Raw genomic sequence first — 21,058 nt, 5'->3', positions numbered from 1 at the left:
TGAATGAATGAATGAATGAATGAATGAATGAATGAATAAATAAATAAATAAATAACCAAAGTCAATGCAGTTGGGTAGTGTATCTGAATATTCAGCATTTTTTCTTAATACAGGTAGACTTTTTTAAATGTCACCCCCTTTGTATGATGATATATGAAAAAAATTAGGAAGAAACCAGTTGAAATCTTGTCCCCTAGAATGTGACAGCCACACAATGTTTAAAGCTAAAAAAAGAGAAACATAATAACCAACATTTTGTGGAAATCAAATTAAACATACATTACAATTTTTTTTCCAGTAAGCAAAGGAACTGGAGTTGGCTTGAACACAATCAATTGTGAATGGAATCAGATTCTATAAAAGCATCAAATTTCCTGTAAAATATGTCAGTTCTTGGATCCAACCTGCTGATGCAACTAGACCATTGTAGTATTGTATGCCCTGGAGAATTCCCAACAATGTGCTACATAACTTGATTCATTGGATTAATCAGATTTTGTTATTTTCCATTAGGAGCAATAAATGGCTCAGCATTCTGAATGATGCTGACACAGACAATATGTAAAGATGCTGATTCTTACTGGAACTGCAAAGCTTGAACAATATATTTAAGGCTGTGTAGATGGCAGCCACATTGGTCAATAGCATGGAAAGATCCAAACAATCCCTAAATGGCAGTGAAGAGTTAAATTGTTAATATCTCTTTGCTGCTGTTGGAAGAAATTTCCATCTGGGTTCATTTCCAAGGGGGGAGAAAGACACTGGAAACATGAAGACTGTTGGGAAAGCTGGTTTAATGGAGCAGAACCATTAAGCACATGGTCCTGTTACAGCTGAATAGGTGGAGTGGAGAGTGAGTGTTATTTATACCTTCTCTTGAGCTTTGAACTTGAGCTTCTCTTCCTGTGGCAAGGACAAGTATTATATTGGTTGCTGTATGGGTCATGTGCAGATCCTAGGAGTTTGTCTGAGATAGGTCTGGTTGAACTGTGCTGGGTAATGTAATATCCCCAGGTGCCACGTGTTGAGCTCTGCTGCTAGATGGGTAGAGGGCTAATCCAATTATGTCCCAAGGGTGAAGGTCTTTTGTCTTGTAGATAAGATGGCCCAGTCTTTCTCATCCAAGGGCATGGGGTGTGGTATCATCAATATGCCGATGATACCCACTTATACATCTCAACCCCATGTCCAGTCAACGAAGCAGTGGAAGTGATGTGCCGGTGCCTGGAGGCTGTTGGGGCCTGGATGGATGTCAACAAACTCAAACTGAACCCAGACAAGACGGAGTGGCTGTGGGTCTTGCCTCCCAAGGACAATTCCATCTGTCCGTCCATTACCCTGGGGGGGAGAATCATTGACCCCCTCAGAGAGGGTTCACAACTTGGCCGTCCTCCTCAATCTACAGCTCACATTAGAGAAACACCTTTCAGCTGTGGCGACGGGGGCGTTCGCCCAGGTTCGCCTGGTGCACCAGTTGCGACCCTATTTGGACCGGGAGTCACTGCTCACAGTCACTCATGCCCTCATCACCTCGAGGCTCGACTACTGTAATGCTCTCTACATGGGGCTACCTTTGAAAAGTGTTCGGAAACTTCAGATCATGCAGAATGCAGCTGCGAGAGCAATCATGGGCTTTCCCAAATATGCCCATGTCACACCAACACTCTGCAGTCTGCATTGGTTGCCGATCAGTTTCCGGTCACAATTCAAAGGGTTGGTTATGACCTATAAAGCCCTTCATGGCACCAGATCAGATTACCTCAGGGACCGCCTTCTGCTGCACGAATCCCAGCGACCAGTTAGGTCCCACAGAGTGGGTCTTCTCCGGGTCCCATCAACCAAACAATGTTGTTTGGCGAGACCCAGGGGAAGAGCCTTCTCCCCTCTGAGATTAGAATTGCCCCCACCCTCCTCGCCTTTCGTAAGCTGCTTAAAACCCACCTCTGCCGCCAGGCATGGGGGAATTGAGATAGACTCTCCCCCTAGGTCTTTAAAATTTTATGCATGGTATATCTGTATGTATGATTGGTTTTTATATAATGGGTTTTAACTGTTTTTTAGCATTGGATTATACTGTTTTGTTACTGTTGTTAGCCGCCCCGAGTCTGAGGAGAGGGGCGGCATACAAATCCAATTTTAAAAAATAAAAAATATAATAATAATAATAATAATAATAATAATAATAATAATAATAATAATAATAATAATAATAATAATAGTTAGTTGGCACCAAAATATTTACTGGGGGCAGGGAGCTAGGATTGAGTTTCTGTTTCCTTTAAGATTTTTATTATTCCTTTAGGGGAAATATTCTGTCTTTTTAACATTCCCTAGAATATTTAATTCTTCTAAGAGGGGTGGATGCTAACTTTCTTCACTGCCAATACAGTGATCTTCTCAATCTTTGCAACCCAGATATGGAAGCCCTACTACACTGATGAAGAAGCAGGCACTGAAAGAACTGGAGGTTGTTTTGACTTATTAGTTGCATATCTTTTCACCCTTTTGTGTAGGTTTCCTTTCCTTTGTTTTATTTCCACAGTAACAATCCTATATGATAGATTAGGCTGAGAGAGAAAAACGGTTGAGGAAAAGGACTTGCGTCTTCTTGTCACTGGTCCAAGCCCAGATCATTAATCACTACTAGACATCATTGGGTCATTGTTTCAGAGATATGTTCTTTCAAGATACCTCAATACCTTCAAAAATGAAAGATTTTTTTTAATGAACTGCCATCATTAGAAAAGTTCTTAAAAATTCAAGGAGATATTTAGAGTTGCATCTGCCTTGAAACTAGCCCACGTTGAAGTGTATTGCGCAAACAATTTTTGTCCATATGAGATGTTTTATAACATTTTAATGTCACAAAACATGTATTATAAATTTGTGTAATAAAATGTTATAGAAAATCTGTCAAATTTAAAATCCATAACACTCATAGGTTCCAGATTTTGGAAATATTCTGCAAGTTAGCTCATTGGAAGTATCTTGGTTAAAAAATTGTTACCCTATGGTGCACCATTTCACTCATAGGTTCCAGATTTTGGAAATATTCTGCAAGTTAGCTCATTGGAAGTATCTTGGTTAAAAAATTGTTACCCTATGGTGCACCATTTCATAACTTAAAAAGTTATGGGAGTGGGAGTTTTAGCAGTATGTAGACTAGGCAACCTATGATCTCTTGAGTTATTATCTCAAGATATGTCCTTACTAGATTCCTCAATACCTTGACAAAGCTTCTAGTGTTACCTGAAAATGTTGTTTTAAAAATCTTAAAAATTAAGATTAATTTGTATATCATTTTTGTATTATGTTATAAAATGTTTTGTGATTTATGTTATAACATAGTATACCAAATTTTCCAAATTTCAAATCCATGGGTAGAATGGAGTGTGATGGGTTCCAGATTTTGGACAGATTCTATAAGTTAGCTCATTTGAGATACTATGTTTCAAAACCTATTGTCTTATTATGCATCTTTTCTGCCAGGTAAAATTTACAGGAATGAGAGTTTTGGTAGGTTATATATTGCTTGTGTCATTATCAGAGATCAGTAAATTTCCTGAGGGACAATTAATCAAAATTCCAAGTTTCATTTATAGGTGTTAAAGATATAAATCAAGCAGTACTGTGTATTATATTATGAACTGTTTATTGAAACTGTTTGTTGCAATTTTCTTCTAATTAGTCAAAGAGAAATCTAAGGGATTTTCATGCCAACTATGCTTGGTTTTTTTATAAGTTACTTATAAAATAACTATTAGTGGATTGAAATCCATTTGCATATTTATGTAACATGTACAAACATACAAACTAGATCTACACATCCACTTTCTCTTTTCTCTAGTAAAATATCATTATATTATGGTGTCACTACATCTGCAAGTTATATTACTGTTTTTCTGCTGCACGGATAGAAAAGTTCTCAATATAATGACCCGACATCAGAGAAGGGGAGAAAAAATGACTGTGACACATTTGTCATTTTCAACAACATTTGGAATTTCTTGAAAGATGTGCCTCCCTTTTAGAGTTCACATTTTCTCCAGTTTTCAAAGTAGAAAGTTAGATAGTTTGGCAGCACCGTATATATTTTCACCCACAGATGCAAACAACCAAACAACGAAACTTTTCATATTTAATCACAATTTAATCACAATTATGACATGCTAATTTAATGCATGTTACATTTTTATTTACTTATTTATTTATTTACTTACTTACTTACTTACTTACTTACTTACTTACTTACTTATTTATTTATTTATTTATTAGTTGGACTTGTATGCGGGGCGGCTCACAACAAGTAAAACAGTCACAACAATCCAATTAATTAAAATATTTAACGATTTAAGAAAACCCCATGTAATAGCAAACACACATACAAACATACCATATATAAATTTAACGTGCCCAGGGGAGATGTTTAGTTTCCCCATGCCTGAGGGCAAAGGTAGGTCTTAAGGAGTTTTCGGAAGGCAGGAAGAGTAGGGGCAGTTCTAATCTCCGGGGGGAGTTGGTTCCAGAGAGCCGGTGCCGCCACAGAGAAGGCTCTTCCCCTGGGACCCGCCAACCGGCATTGTTTAGTTGACGGGACCCGGAGAAGGCCCACTCTGTGGGACCTAATCAGTTGCTGGGATTCGTGCGGCAGGAGGCGGTCTCGGAGATATTCTGGTCCGATGCCATGAAGGGCTTTAGATCCAGTGGCTGCAAAAGATGGGTAAGGGCGCCGCCTTCTGCTGCACGAATCCCAGCAACCAGTTAGTCCCACAGAGTGGGTCTTCTCTGGGTCCCGTCAACTAAACAATGCCGCTTGGCGGGACCTAGGGGAAGAGCCTTGTCTGTGGCAGCTCTGGCCCTCTGGAACCAACTCCCCCCAGAAATTAGAATTGCCCCCACCCTCCTTGCCTTTTGTAAGCTACTTAAAAGCCTGCCGCCAGGCATGGGGGAATTGAGATACTCTTTCCCCCTAGGCCTTTACAATTTTATGCATGGTATGTCTGTATGTATGTTTGGTTTTTATATTAATGGGTTTTTAATTGTTTTTAGTATTGGATTATTATTGTACGCTGTCTTATTATTGCTGTTAGCCGCCCCGAGTCTCTGGAGAGGGGCGGCATACAAATCCAATAAACAAATAAATAAATAAAATAAGGTTTCTGTAATACACAAAGTATGGATTTCTTATACCTATCATGTAGGAGAAGAGCAGGTAGAAGGCTGGGAGGCAGAGTTAAGCATATCATCAGCTTAGAATTGTTATACTCCCACAAATGATCCAAGTCCAACCTCCTCTTGAATTCTGTTGACCATTATATTGACAGGAACCCCCTCCACTTAAAAAAAAATCAATGTAACTTCTGAGTTATTGCTGAAATATCAATATATACCTGCTATTAAGAATTGATAATTTTGCCTATTGTTTAAATAATTATTTTATTTATTTATTTATTTTTTATAATAATTCTTCAAACGCAAATATCTTGAAGGAAGGAAGGAAGAATAATTTCTTATTCTTTCTCTTGCCTCCTTCATTCTTTATAATTATAGAGAAATGTGAATCCTTTGCTAGTTGATTCTGAGAATTTTGTTTTTATATTGCTATATTTTCTTTTCTATATTCCATTATTTGATAACTGGCCTTGAATCTGATGACTAATATCTGTGATGGGATCTCTATCGTGCTCAGATATGATTCATAGTGTAACCAATTCAAAAATAAAAGGTTTTGTTGTCTCTAAAATACCTGCAAGGATTCAAAACATCATTACTGTTGATCAAACTACATGTCAGTCATACCACAATTCTTTTTCTTGCTTCATCTATTATTTAAAAATAATAATAGTTTATGAATCTTCCCCTGGTTGATTCTGAGAAACATTTGTTTTTATATTGTCATATTTTCTTTATTCCTTTATTTGATAACCATCCTAGCATCTTCACAATACTTTAAAAAAAAAAACCTCTATCAGTTTCGAGGAGCAAAAGAATCCTCATTTAAATTGAACCTCACTATCCAAATACTAACGGCTGCCAGACTAACATATGCACAACATTGGAAAAAAGAAGACATACCGACAAATCTAACCATCATTGGTAAAATTATGGAATGTGCCGAATTAACAAAATTAACAATGGAAATTCAAAACAAAAATGATTCAGAGTTCTACAAGGCCTGGGAGAAATGGTTCAGATGGCTATCCAACTCTAAAGATGACAAAGCGAAAAATAATTAAAATTGTTTAATATAAACCAAAATAAAGATATGTATAACCAAAAATTGGATCAAAAATAATTTAATCCCTGTCTGAGTTCAACTCATTTGATAGTTATTAGAAATCTATTAATATTACAACCTACGATTAAATCTCATTAACAAAAACAATAAATATAACCCACCTAAGTCGTCACAATTCAAACGCCTGCTTGCTTGCAGGTACTACTTCTCATCTTGTTATCTCTCTCTTCTTTTTCTCTTCTCTCTCTCTCTTTTTTCCTTTCTCTCCTCCTTTTCTCCCTCTCTACCCTTTCTTTTCCCATATTACTGTTGGATTATTAAATATTACAGCTATAAGATATTTAAATAAGAACTCTGAATATGAAATATCTATATATGGACAAATACCTGAAATGTATACACAACAATATATATAAGCTGCGATATAACAATACTGTTTATCCCACTCCTCTCCCACTTTTCTTTTCTGTAATTCCATCCCCCTTCCCCCTGTTTTATTCCTTTTTGTATAAATTAATAAAGTATATTTTTTTAAAAAAATGTACAACAGATTGGATAGAAACAGTTCATTTGGTAAAGTTAAAAAGGAAGACTTATTTGAAAACAAAAATTAGTAAATTTTTGAAATCTTGAAATGTTCTGTGGACTTCTAGGGGAGTTATGGAAAACTGAAGATTTCTCTGTGAAAGCAAGTCATCAACCAAAGAACCAGTGAACAGACAAGTAAAGAATGTGATATCATGTGCTCTTGACAGCTGCTTTTTACAAAGAGACCATAGGAGACCATCTGCAGGTTTGAGCATCTGGAGATTAAGGGATTAATGTTTGGCTTGCAGCCACAGCAGAGCCTTTGAAAGGGCACCAAGTTCACTTTCTAACCATTTTTGGAAATTGCCTATTAACTATCCTAAAGCAATTAGAAATGTTCAGAATGACAAGTTTGAAAAGTCACTGGGTTAGTTCGCTTCAACTCTGAACAAAAGAATAATTATAAGGTTAAGAACTTAAACAATTTGCAGTAAACAGTAAAAAAGCCCAATAAGGATTTGATCTAAGAAAGTTATAAATGGATTAAGGATCCAAATACATTTGAAACATTCACATTTGCTATAAGATTTTAGAATTACCTATACAAAATTAATGCCTTCTCATGAGAACCTGATTTAGTTTGACTATCTTGGCTATTGTAAATCATAACAACCCCCCCCCCAACACACACACACAACTTCATGTTTATAGAAGCTGGACAAGAGAAGGGACTAAAGATTCTAAGTAGAAGTGTAGCAGATGACAATGGAAAAATACAAGTCTGTTTTTAGGGTGATTTAGTACTGGATCTTATAAAATAACACAAACATCATACCATTGGAAAAATAAGGAGTTGTTTCAAGAATGGAGACAAAATTTAGAAGCTACAATATCAACAGCTAAGCATGATGTCTACCTCTATTGATAAACAAAATCCAAAAGATTTTAAGGAGAGAATGATAAATATGGATCAAATTTTGTCTGACAAAACCGAGAAAGTACTGAAAGAATTACAAATGACAGGCCAAGAGAATGATTTGGAAAATAATGCTTTATTGGATGTAGCAAAGAAACTGGCTTAAATTTTACAAATTAAAGGGGAAATATTAGTGACAAATCAAGAGAATGACCTTAAAAAATTTCTTAATGGATTTAATAGAGGCTTGTTAAATCCTTGAAGAAGTCTGTGTTATGGGACAAAGAAGAATTGAAAAAAAAATCAAATTTTATGACAATATATGATTGAAGACTGTTATGTAATGATATAAAATGGGTTTATTTGATCAAGAATAAAATAAAACTTTTAATTGCAACTCTATATTTTTTTTCTGATACTAGGATTAAAAAGTTGGGGGGGGTTGGATTTGCCTATAATTAAGAGAGGGGAAGGGGGTATGATGGCTCAATGGTAAAAGACACTGAGCTTGTTATCTAGAAAGATGGCAACCCAAGTTTGAGATCTGAGCACTACACAATAGGTGAGTTACCATTACTTGTCCCAACTTATTCTCAATAGCAGTCCAAAAGCATGAAAATGTAAGTAGATAAATAGTACCACTTTGGTACTTTCCTACCACTTTGGTAGGAAAGTAACAGTGTTTCCTGTCCCTATGGTGTATAGTCATGCTGTTACACATGACCATGGAAGATAATGCTGGCTTTCTTAGCTAAGAAACGGATATGAACATCACTCTCTGGAGTCAACACAACTAGACAAAGGAAACTTTATCTTTAAGAGTTGGGATATGGAATAAAGATGTAGTAATTTTAATCAAACTCTTAATACAAATTACACAGAGAGAAGAAGAGAATGTTGAAAGGTTCTCACATCTCTTCTTTATAAAGAGCAGTTGTATTGCTTGTCACATTGCCTAAGTCCCATTGCCTAAGTCCCATTGCATAACCCAAAAGAGCATTTTTGTTGCTGTTTGTTGTGAAATCATGTCCAATTCATCGCGACACCATGGACAACATTCCTCCAGGCCTTCCTGCCCTCTACCATCACCTGAAGTCCATTTAAGCTCACACCAGCTGCTTCAGTGACACCATCCAACCACCTCATTCTCTGTCATCCCCTCCCCTCAATCGTTCCCAGCATTAAGCTCTTCTCCAGTGAGTCCTTCCTTCTTGTTAGGTGGTCAAAGTATTTGAGTTTCATCTTCAGGATCTGGCCTTCTAAAGAGCACTCAGGGTTGATCTCCTCTAGGACTGACTGGTTTGATCACCTTGCAGTCCAAGAGACTCGCAGGTGTCTTCTCCAGCACCATAGTTCAAAGGCCTCAAATCTTTGGCACTCAGCCTTTTTTATGGTCTGCATATAAGTTAAATATGGAGGGCAACAATATACAGCTTTGCTTTGTAGTCCAGCGTATCTGGATTTTCCAGATATGCTGGACTACAACTCCCATTTCACTTCTTTAGAAAACCAAATTTCTATCATACCCAGGCAAAAACCATTGGCTCTTTATAGGGAGGGAAGAAAAGTATATTCTAGGATATCTGGAAGGCTGGAGTAAAGTCAGAAAAAAATAGATGTTTCCCATACAGTATAATGAGTGTGTTCATATAACTGAGGAATGTAAAAATCAAGGCCCATGGGCTGGGTCTGGCCCATGAAGTGTTTAGATCGGGGCTGCCCTGGAAACAGTGAAGGATCAGACCACAGTTCCTCTGCGCCAGCGAAAACAGAGTTCTCAAGGACTCCATTTTCGCTGGCTGAAGGCTGCAGGACATCAAGCTGACATTCCCTCCCTGGCCACGCCCATTCCAGCCACACCCACTCATCCCCCTGAGGTCAAATACAACCCTGATGTGGCCCTCAATGAAATCAAGTTTGACACCCCTGAGATAACCCATGAAACTCTAAATCTAGGTTAAGAAAAGTCCGGATGATGTTAGTATTGCACATAAACAATAACCATGAGCCATAATATAAACATATGACTCACTCAACATGTTAGTTCATTGGTTGATGTGGGTTCACCCAAAATGCAGAACTCCAGATTACTTAATCCCATTTTAGTTAAGTCTGATTTGTTTGCAACCCTTGCCAATATCAGAAAACTCCTTCATTTCCCTACCAAATTATTTCAAACAGCAGTTTTTTCTTTTGCCTCCAGTAATGCTAAAGATTAACCTTTTCATGCATCCATCTAATGAGCCACATTATAGATTAAGCAGCACAATAATCACAGAAGCAGCTGAAACTGAGAGCACAGAATCAAAGGGAGGAAAATCCAGCATTTTATGATAGAATTCTTATAAAAGAGCTTTAAACAAGCGTAGGTTTTAAGCATTTCAGCATTTTAGTTCGGTAACTTTACATTGTTTAAACTCAATTTTTATTGCAGGGCTTTAAAAAGAATACTGAAAAGACTGTCTGCCCATCGATCCATCGATCGATTGATCCATCGATCCATCGATCCATTGATCCATCGATTGATCCATCGATCCATCCATCCATCCATCCATCTATCTATTTATCTATCTATCCATCTAAAACATTTTTATGTAGATTTTTAAAAAGAAAAGCTACTTCCATTTACTTAGCATTTGTATGATATGCCATCCTGGTTTGATCAATTTAAATGCCTGAAATACTGATGCTTGAGATGTTTACATGAATAAAATTCAATTTATGTAGCCAAGGCTCAGAAAACAGATTTATAAGGATTGGTCAAGGATTCCATGCTCATTTAGAACTGGAATTCAAACTAAATTCTGATAGCTATTTAATCTTCACTTAAAGACACGCAATGAATGGGTGTCCACCATGTTTCCTGCCCTTATTTTGTGCTGTGTCCTGTAAGCACTGAAAGACTTTGCTGCGTATTAAGGGATTCCAGGATAAATCTGAGCTACCATTATAAATGCAGCAAGAAGCAAATACAGTCAGATGGAAAGGTTCTTTTCCTTTCAAAAACTACTTTGCTTCTTGAGCTAAAGACATCTTTGGGGTCGATATCCCACAAGGAAAGAGAAGAAGGATGAAACAAGAAAGCCTTCTCGTGCCACTTTGCAATTTTTCACATGGTGGGGAGGCAACCTTTGGCCAGGCCCTCTTCTTGTGCAGTGTCTCTTGGTGAACTGGGTAACTCCAAAATGTCCTGACACAATTCTCCTTCTTCCCAATTATAACAAAGATAATGACTATGATGGAATAGACCATATACTTTTCTACTGTTTCCTTTAATGAAATTGTATACCTGGGAAGGAGAGAGAGAGAGAGAGAGAAGGCATATTGATTCATATATGGGGCAGGAAGTTACACTTTTTTCGTGGACTTTCTATTGGTATCGGTTTCTAAATAGTGTTGGGAGAACCGAACCTGCAAAGTTTTTTAAAAGTTCGGGTAAAGTTTGGGTTCAGGTTTGGGTTCAGGTTCGGCAGAACACCGCAAAATGCTTCCACCCAGGAGGAGAGTGGGGAATCCCATCATGGGATTTCCCACCTCCTTTTGCTTGCAGCGCTGCAAGCAAAAAGAGGTGGGAAATCCCACGAAGGGATTCCGGGGGCGGGGCTTTGACGTCACGGAGACTACTTCCTGGTCGGCCAAAATGGGGAGAAAGGAGTCTCTGTGACGTCAAACCCCGCCCCCGGAATCCCTTTGTGGGATTTCCCACTTCCTTTCGCTTGCAGCACCGCTGCGGCATCCTTTTCTGTAAAAATAAATTCCCCACCTCCTTGTTTATTTTTACAGAAAAGGACGCCACAGCAGCTTGCTGCAAGCAAAAGTTCGGGTTCGGGTTTGGCGAACTCACCTGAACTTCACGGCAAAGTTCGGGTGAGTTCGCCTAACCCGAACTTTGTTGGGTTCGCCCAACACTAGTTCTAAACAAAATCTCTGAACTATTTGAGCCTTTAGCCTGATCCAGCAAGAGTTCATATTTCAGAAGAATTAATTGTACTAATCAGCTGTGGAGATGCAGTGATTAGCATACAATACTGCAGGCTACTTCTTGCTGGCTGCTGTTTGACAGTTCAATTCTCACCAGCTCGAGGTTGATTCAGCCTTACATCCTTCCAAGGTGGGTAAAATGAGGACCCAGATAGTTGGGGGCAATGAACCACTCAGAGAGGGCAGTATATAAGTGCTTTTGCTATTGCTATTGCACCTGTTGAACTACTCTAGGAAAATTTTATCCCCCTTTTCCCCGACTCACTTCCACAGACATATAATGAGCCAAGGTGGCACAGTGGGTAGAGTGCAGTTCTGCAGGCCACTAAAGCTGACTGCTAGATCTGCAGGTCAGTGGTTCAAATCTCATCACCGGCTCAAGGTTGATTCAGCCTTCCATCCTTCCAAGGTGGGTAAAATGAGGACCTGGATTGTGGGGGCAATATGCTGGCTCTGTTAAAAAGTGATATTGCTAACATGTTGTAAGCCACCCTTAGTCTAAGGAGAAGGGCGGCATAAAAAATCGAATAATTTTTTAAAAAAATGAATAAATATACGCAAATACACCCATCTACATAAATCTTCCTCCAAGGCCATTAAGCTGAGGCTCACAAAAGGGACAGAAAACACCTTAATTTTACAATGTGGCTACTGTCATTATGGATGAAAGTGAATGCCTATTAGCTGACTCTGCATACAATCAATACATTGCACTGTGATGGTTTATATGTCAAATTTTGGAGCATATGTCTACAAGAGAAATGCTTGAAGTACGTCCAGGTGTAAATGTGGACGGGTTTATATTTGGAGTTTTGATGTTAGACTTATAGAAAGACTTGATAGCAAACAGCAGCCCCTGGTGACAGATCTCAATACTGTAATACATTGACATCCTTCATACCCTTGAGTATAGGGGAAAGTAACTGTCAAGAGGGACACCTAGTGGTGGAATTTGGTCCAGGAAGTTAGCAGAGATGCCTGACTATACAATTGGCGAATAATATTCTACAGGAAAAACAGAAAAGCAAGTAAATTGATTTTTAAGGCCAGAAAATCAGGTGGAATGTATCAGTCACCTGTATGAAACTGCAGAGAAGGAAGGAGACTGGGAGCATCAATCACAAATGATGCGCTATCAGAGCTTCATCAAGAAATACATGACACAACAATTATGTCAATTGAGAGGAAGCCTTTTCACTGCCTGGTTGGAAAATCACTTGAGAAATTCAATCTTGTCTTGACATCCATAAAACGTACATATTCTCTTAACTGTTCTTGATTTTCGTTCACGTTAGCAGAATTTCAATGTAAAATGTAAAGTACACAACACATATTAAAGTATCTATTCAGTTCCCTGGGGAGGAACTACATATGATATTAAATGTGGCTTATATTCACTCTCTTGCAGCCGGAGGGCTGATCATGGAGTACTGCGTGTACTTTATTGTCAGTTTAGATGGGACAATGATGGCCCTTTCTTCCTTCTAGAGACATTTGCAACTTAAGGGAATCTTAACAGGGGAAAATAAATATTATGGACCATGGCCACAAGGGGAGTTCTGCAGTGCGAGATCTCGGGATTAATTTAACACAGTGTTCCCCAACCTTGGCAACTTGAAGATATCTGGACTTCAGCTCCCAGAATTCCCCAGCCAGCAAATGCTGGCTGGGGAATCCTGGGAGTTGAAGTCCATATATCTTCAAGTTGCCAAGGTTGGGGAACACTGTTTTAACAGAATGAAAAGAATAGGGAGAATGCAGCAGGGACAGCTCACCAATTTTGAAAAAAAAAATGCAAAACACAAGGCATTTGGCACCTTAAGAGAAATGAGATGCAGTGACATTAAATCTAAAGTTCAAAATTACTTATCTGCACCATTGGATATAGAATGTCTTGCCTGAAGGTTGAAAACTTGAGCAGATACCAAGGTGGAAAGCTGTTGCCTTCTTCAGTTTCCATCTAATCTTCATCTCAATAACCAGCTGAGTAAACCAAAAGAAGCCTATGGTATTTGACTAAGCTCTGTATAGCACGTAAGCTAACTGCAGCAATAGTGAGCCAGCAAACAAGCAACCAAGCTGCATACTTTTGTGAAGGATGCACAATACCTTATCGTAGACACAGTAACACATCTCTCTCCACCTCCACTCCCACCATTACGCTGTACACACCTCCTGCTGCTGCAGCAGAGCTCATTACACTTCTCAATTAATTAAGGGAGAAAGGCCCATTTTTCTTCAGTTGGCAGCGATACATTTATGTTAAAGCACAAAGCTGTCTCGGTGCTAAGAATGAAAAGACAGCTTATTCCTTCGAAGAGTAATTGGTACTCTTGATGGACCATCCTTTACATCTGCCTGAAATTTGGCAGTTCGAATCTCACCAGGCTCAAGGTTGACTCATCCTTCCATCCTTCCGGGGTTGGTTAAAACAAGGAGCCAGATTGTTGGGGGAATATATTGACTCTGTAAACTGCTAAGAGAGGGCTGTAAAAGCACTGTGAAGCGGTATATAAAATCTAAATGCTATTGCAATTGCCATTTTGCCTCTATTGCCAAACACAAAATGTATGGGGATAGGGAACATGATGTTCTCTAGCTGTTGCTGTATTACAACTCCCAGTCACACTAGCAGTGATGGGATCCTATGGGTATGGTCAGGTATGCAGAACTGGTAGAAAACTTTTGCATTTTTTTCTTTTTTTCCCTTCTGGGCTCTGGGTATGTTTTTCCTATCGCAGTAAATGAGGTTGAATGTGTATAATTTTAGAAGAGCTGTGCATGTGTGTGTGTGTGTGTGTGTGTTTGTGTACATACATATACAGTTTATATAGTGCTGTGGTTGGCTCTGGCCCAGCTCCTGCCACAGGGAATGGGGAGGTGGATGCAAGGGAAACTTCAACATGTCACAGGCCTGTGTTATTGCCGACAGAATCAGTTCAGAGTTTAGTTTCCTCGGACGAAGAAGAAGGTGGGAGTGACTCGGCAGAGGAGGGCTTGGCACACAGCCCAGGCAGTCAATCTTTCTTATCTTCTATTGCTTCAGATGATGACATTTTGTACCCACACAAACGCAGAATTATGCGTAGAAGAGACCATATATTACAGGAAATAAGGGAGGCCACCTGTGTTTGGGTGGGGCTCCAGTAATTAGGGCTGCTGCTATAAATAGCAGCATGTGAGTTTGGCCATTGTGGAAGAATATCTGTTCGCAGTTCATCAGAAATTTTGTGTGCTGGACTTTGTTGCTTTTTCATGCCTTTGAAACCAAGCAGAGCAACGTGTGTGTGTGTCTCACTTCGTTGGAAGAAGAAGGGGTGTGAAGTTTCTTCACAGCTGCTGGCTAAGTACTTAATGACTGCTTAAGGGAAATTGTACAGACTACCCAGTTGTTTTGGGAAGAGTGCTCTTTGCAATACAAAAAGAGTGCTTAGTTTATTTTGACTTTTGTGATAAAGAACATTGTTTTGAATTTTCAAACGTGTGTGTGTCTGAAATTTGTACCCTTGAATTTTTGGGAGGTCTTCACATCCAACCCACTAAAATATGTTCTTGTGAGGAATCTCCAGCCTATGAGCAACAGGTGTCTCCTAGCTTTCCTCAGTTGACCTTGTTTAGAATATCATTTTCAGATCTTTTTATCTTCCATAAGCCCAAATCATTCCATATTTATCAACCTTATTTCTCCTGTGTAGGGAACATCTTATTAAAAGTCCAGCTGGATTCTGCTAGGTATATTAGCAAGGTGCCAAAGAAACTGAGCATAGCACAGTGATCTAAATCCATTTCTTCCATCTAAAACAGACCTGGAGTCAAATGTTAATCAAGATGAATGGATAGGTTAATAAATGCAGGGTTTTGGTGGGGCATTGTTAAATCAGCAAGGACAATTGAATAAAAAGTATATTTGGTTAATGTTTGGGGCTTTGTTATTGTCAAACGTTATAAGAAATCACAGAATAACAGCTCTCCTTTCTAGTAATGATAGTTTTTATTTACTAAACTGAAAACGGTGCAAAAGGTGTGGGTGTTATGTCAGATGGATGGATGGATGGATGGATGGATGGATGGATGGATGGATGGATGGGGAGGGATATATATGTACAGGGAAGAGGCCCCAGTTCAAATCCTTACAAGGCAGAGGCCCCAGGTTCAAATCCCAGTAAGGGTGTGGCTATCTGATGAAGGTAAATAAGCCTGAAATAGATCTATAGTAGTCTCCCTTCCTTTTCATTATCAGCAAAATATAGATTATAGTTGTCAGCTATAAAAAGCTAATCTGCCTTGGAATAGGGCCCATGTTGAGGCTGAGAGGCAAAAAGGAAGCTGTGGTATACCAGGGTGACAAAAAAAATTGCACATAACCCTTCCCTGGTACAAGCTGATACAGGAGATGAGCCTGTAGTCTAATGGCTAAGGTCTCTGCCTTACAAGGCAGAGGCCCCAGGTTCAAATACCAATAAGGGTGTGACTATCTGATGAAGGCAAATAAGCCTGAAATAGATCTATAGTAGTCTCCCTTCCTTTTTGTTATCAGCAAAATATGTTACATACACTCCTCTTTCTCTCTCTCTCTCTCTCTCTCACTCTCTCGCTCTCTCTTTCACACACACACACACACACATGGACACACTCTAAATGCCTTTATTCATTGCACCATCCAAATACTTCTCCATGAAAGCATGATACCCTGGATAAAACCATGGATCCATTTTAGACCAGAACAATTTGCTTTATCAACAGTTTCTGTGATGGACTTCCACCATAATTTTATCCTTTGAACAGAAATCTTGGATACTGGAACTTTATTTCTTTGGCAAACACAAATTTTAAAGGATTACATTTAGGAGCATTGATGGGAAAGCCCTTAATCCAATCATTTCTTTAAAAAAAAAAAAAAAAAAGCTATTACCTTGAGGTTTGGGTTTGATAAGCTTCCCACAAGGCTTTGAAATGGTGACAGTCTTCTGGCAGTCCGCATTGTGCAAAGCTCGTTTCAGGTTTCCAGTTCGAGTCTTCAGAGCCGTGTTTAGATCACACTCTCCCCACGCCTGGAACTGATATTTACATTCCGCTGTGAAAAATAAATGACTGTGTTACTTTTTTTATTACCAGCAGCTGATAAAAGTGAGGCTTGGTATAATAACAAAGATATTTTATCCAGCCTTTATTCAGAATAATGCAGGCAATAAGGCAGATTTTCATAGCAGAAGGCCGTAAAACCACTTCCACTGTCGCTGTGTCACGGGCTCGAAAATTGAATTTGTACAAATGAATTAAGCAGGTTTTCAAACACACTCCGAAAAGGTATTGGCTCCAGCTCATTAGAAACAGAGGTATAAACAAGATGGAAATGGAGTGTTCACAAACCCAGGATGCAAATGGCATACTGATGTCACAATCACAGCTTTCTGAATGTGTGGTAACAGAATCGCAAGGAAAATTTACCATAGAGCGAATGCCTTTTGAAAAGAGGGGAGGAGAAAATAACGTGAGAATGATGTATAAATGCATTTGCCGTGAAGTTCTGTTAATCTTATTATATTCTGCTAGTCATCCTAGAATTACCTCAACATTTTTCTATCTAATTTCATTATGAAATGGTAGTACCATTTTATACTGCACTGGTAAGACCACACTTAGAAATACTTTGACTTATTTCTAGCAGGACAATCAGATTCTGTAACAACCTTGTTCCCTAAACCATCCTTCTGGTAAACTCGCAAGATTCACTTTTCTCGTCATATATACATCCAAACTAAGCTGTGTTATTTCTCTGCATCATATGCTTGCTTGCTTGCTTGCTTATTTGTTTATTTATTTATTTATTTATTTATTTATTCATTCATTCATTTAGCTAGCTAGCTAGCTAGCTAGCTAGTTATTTATCTAGTTGTGTTTATATAGTGCATATTGGAGGTGGTGAATCTTTGAGATTTGTATGCAACAAAATTTCATGCCGATTAGTGTACATTTAAAGTGACAATAAAGTTTCTCTAAGTCTTCTAACTCTAAGTCTGCATCCAGTTTACAACTCTAAGTCTAACTCTAAGTCTGCATCCACAATACAAAAAAAAGATGCTGAGCCCAGAGAAGGATGATATAGGGGACTGGACACTAAAGAATATGATGAATGGTTATGGGAACTGAGTAACCCTATCTAACAAAGAGATGGACTACAGCTGACATAATGGTCTTCCAATATTTAAGGGTTTGCCACAGAGAAGAGGGGAATCAACCAATTCTCCAAAACAGCTGAGGGCAGGACAAGAAGTTACGGATGGAAGATTACCAAGGAGAAATCCAACATAGAACTAAGGAGAAATTTCCTGACAGTGAGAACAATTAATCAGTGGAGCAGCTTGCCTTCCTGAAGCTATGGGTGCACAATCCCTGGAGGTTTATCAGAAGAGTTTGGACAGCCACATGTCCCAAAATGGTATAGAGTTTTCTGCTTGAGCAAGGAGGTGGACTAGAACATCTCCAAAGATTTGGGTTTCTTCCTGTGTAGGTTTCAGAGAATTCTGGCAATGTTTTGAAGAGGTCCCACTCATCATCTTCAGGCTGGTGCTTTTGTCCTTGTGCTAGGGCAAACACAGCAAGACCTGACCTGCCTTCCCTCTGTAAATACTGACGGATGGGTGTGGTGTGCTGGCTTAGCAGCTGCAAGCTGTGTTGAAACTTCCTGGTGAGTCAGTGGGGTAACACCTGGGGGTCATTGATGTAATTGATGTATGCTGATTAGTTGATGTTTGTGAATTGGGGGTGATATCCTGAGTAATTGGAGCTTGCAGGCTATTTAGCTGTTTTGTAATGTGTGTCTGGGGTGTAACAATTTTTGTTTGGCTGCGAGTTAGTGGTCTGGTCATGTGTTTATGGTGTTTGTTTGTTGGTTTGCTTTGTGTGCGTGTCAGATGGGGCTGCAACAGTTGGGGGCACTGCTGTAGTTTGATACCTCCCGCCATAGTTCCCTCTAAGCTGAGCAGTGAGAAATCACTCACTTAAAAATCATCATCAACTCAGAGTTTTCCAAACCTGCCCAGAAGCCGAGAGGGAAAGAGTGAGAGGGAAGGAGAGAGAGAGGAAGAGAGGAAGGGAGAGAAACAGATAAAAAAAAGAGAGGAAGGAAAAGAGAAAGAAAAAGAATGGGAGTAAGGAAGAGAGAAAGAAAATCAAAATCTAGTTTGAAAGTAGCTCAACTATTTAAGTGGCATTTTGATATTGATAGAGTTGCCCTATTATGAGCTCACTGTTATAGACACACAGTACAGTATTTTATTTTGAAATTCTCTGAGGCAAAACAGGGTGGGTTTTTTATTTGTTTGTTTGTTCGTTCGTTCGTTCGTTCCTTCGTCCGTCCGTCCGTCCGTCCGTCCGTCCGTCCGTCCGTCCATTTATTTATTTATTTATTTATTTATTTATTTATTTATTTATTTATTTATTTATTTATTTATTTATTTATTTATTTATTTATTTATTTATTTATTTATTTATTTATTTATTTATTTATTTATTTATTTATTTATTTATTTTTTATTTATTTATTATTTCTGTGCTGCCCAGTCCCAAAGGGACTGCCGCTCAGACACTATACTTTTCCGCCCCCCCCCCCCCAAAAAAAAATTAGAGGGAACACTGCCTCCCGCCTACCAGACATCTGGAAACCAGACATCATTAACAAATGCATCCCAGCCATACAAACTGAAGCCAGACCCAGAACAATACAGGACACCACCACCAATCACCTCAACCAGACTCAAACCCACACCCACCCTACAGACCAAATACAATCACCACCCAGAAGCCAAACTACAGCACTGGATTCTATAATGGGTTTATATATATATATATGAGAGCATATATATATAAGAAATATATATGAGAGCATAATAAGCTCGAAATAGATCTATACTAGTTTCCCTTCCTTTTCACTTATCAGAAAAAAAATGTTGCACATATAGATTATAGTTTGTGGGCTATAAAAATTTATCTGTCTTCGACATGGCTCCTAGTGAGGCCAAGAGGCATAAAAGAAAGCAGTATGCTTCCTGCCATATTTTACACCAGGGTAATTTGACAGAAAAAACATATAACTCTTCCCTGGTACAAGCTGAGATGGATGACAGTCTGTGGTCTAGAGATTAAAACTACTGCCTTGCAAAGAAGAGACTGCAGGTTCAAATCCCGGTAAGGGTATGGCTAGCTGATGAAAGCATAAATAAGCTCAAAATAGATCTATGCTAGTCTTCCTTCCTTTCCACTTATCAGCAAAAAAATATTGTTACAGAGCTGAAGGGATTGGATACTGTAGCCTAGAGTTTAATTCTCTGCCTTACAAGGCCAAGGTTGCAAGTTCAAGTCCCAGTGAGGGTATGGCTGATATATATATAAACAATATATATAAACAACATGTGACATATATATATATATATATATATATATATATATATATATATATATATATATATAAAAAACAAATAGTAGGAACAATTAAAATGATGATATAATAACAAAGAAAAATGGAAAGCTAATCTTTATTTTTAATAGTAAAGACAAAAAAGGCAAGATAGAGGAAAACGAAGTCAAAGGAGAACTAGAAGAATCCAGGCAAAAGGGAGGGACAGAGGGAGATAAAGGGGGGGGGAGGACAATAACAATTTTAACACACAATTAAATAAAATAAATATCAGTGATAGGGGTGGGTTGTGATCCTGCCCTTCTTTGTATATATATGGGGAAAACCTTCAGCTAAATAGCTCTGGCAACCATCTTGAGATTGTTGCAATAATTTAATCATGAGATGAGTTAACCTCGCAATTAGATAATTAGAACTATGAGTTAACACTGGACATGGTGGTTCAGTAGCTAAGATGCTGAGCTTGTTGATCAGAAAGTTTGACAGTTTGGCGGTTCGAATCCCTAGCGCTGCATAACGGAGTCAGCTCCCATTACTTATCCCAGCTTCTATCAACCTAGCAGTTCGAAAACATGTAAAAAATGCAAGTAGAAAAATAAGGACCATCTTTGTTGGGAAGGTAACAGTATTCTGTGACCCTTTGGCATTTAATCATGCTGGTCAGATGACCATGGAGACATCTTTGGACAGCGCTGGCTCTTCGGCTTTGAAATGGAGATGAGCACCGCTCCCTAGAGTCGGGAACATCTAGCACATGTGTGTGAGGGGAACCTTTACCTTTATCACATAAAGCCCTACATGGCTTAGGACCAGGTTACTTACGGGACCATCTCCTGCCTCACTGTATCCCAGCGGCCAGTTAGGGCCCACAGAGTTGGCCTTCTCTGGGTTCCGTCAGCTAAGCAATGCCAGATGTCTGGGCCTAGAGGAAGAGCCTTCTCTGTGGCTACCCCAGCCCTCTGGAATCAACTCCCTCCAG

At 38.8% G+C, this 21,058-nt stretch overlaps 1 protein-coding gene across 1 annotated transcript in view; it reads right to left on the bottom strand.

Moving 5' to 3' along the window:
* PTN (pleiotrophin) overlaps nucleotides 1–21,058 on the bottom strand; it is a 130,225-nt gene that overhangs the window by 6,167 nt on the left and 103,000 nt on the right. Inside the window, exon 4 of the mRNA XM_070754853.1 lies at nucleotides 16,576–16,737. Within this exon, the coding sequence (XP_070610954.1) occupies nucleotides 16,576–16,737 (162 nt within the window). The remainder of the gene's footprint in view (nucleotides 1–16,575; nucleotides 16,738–21,058) is intronic.

The sequence above is a fragment of the Erythrolamprus reginae genome, chromosome 6 (genome assembly GCF_031021105.1).
Source record: "Erythrolamprus reginae isolate rEryReg1 chromosome 6, rEryReg1.hap1, whole genome shotgun sequence".
Lineage (NCBI taxonomy): Eukaryota > Metazoa > Chordata > Lepidosauria > Squamata > Dipsadidae > Erythrolamprus > Erythrolamprus reginae.
The sequence above is the reverse complement of the archived record's forward strand: the minus strand, read 5'-3'. Positions and strand labels throughout refer to the sequence as shown.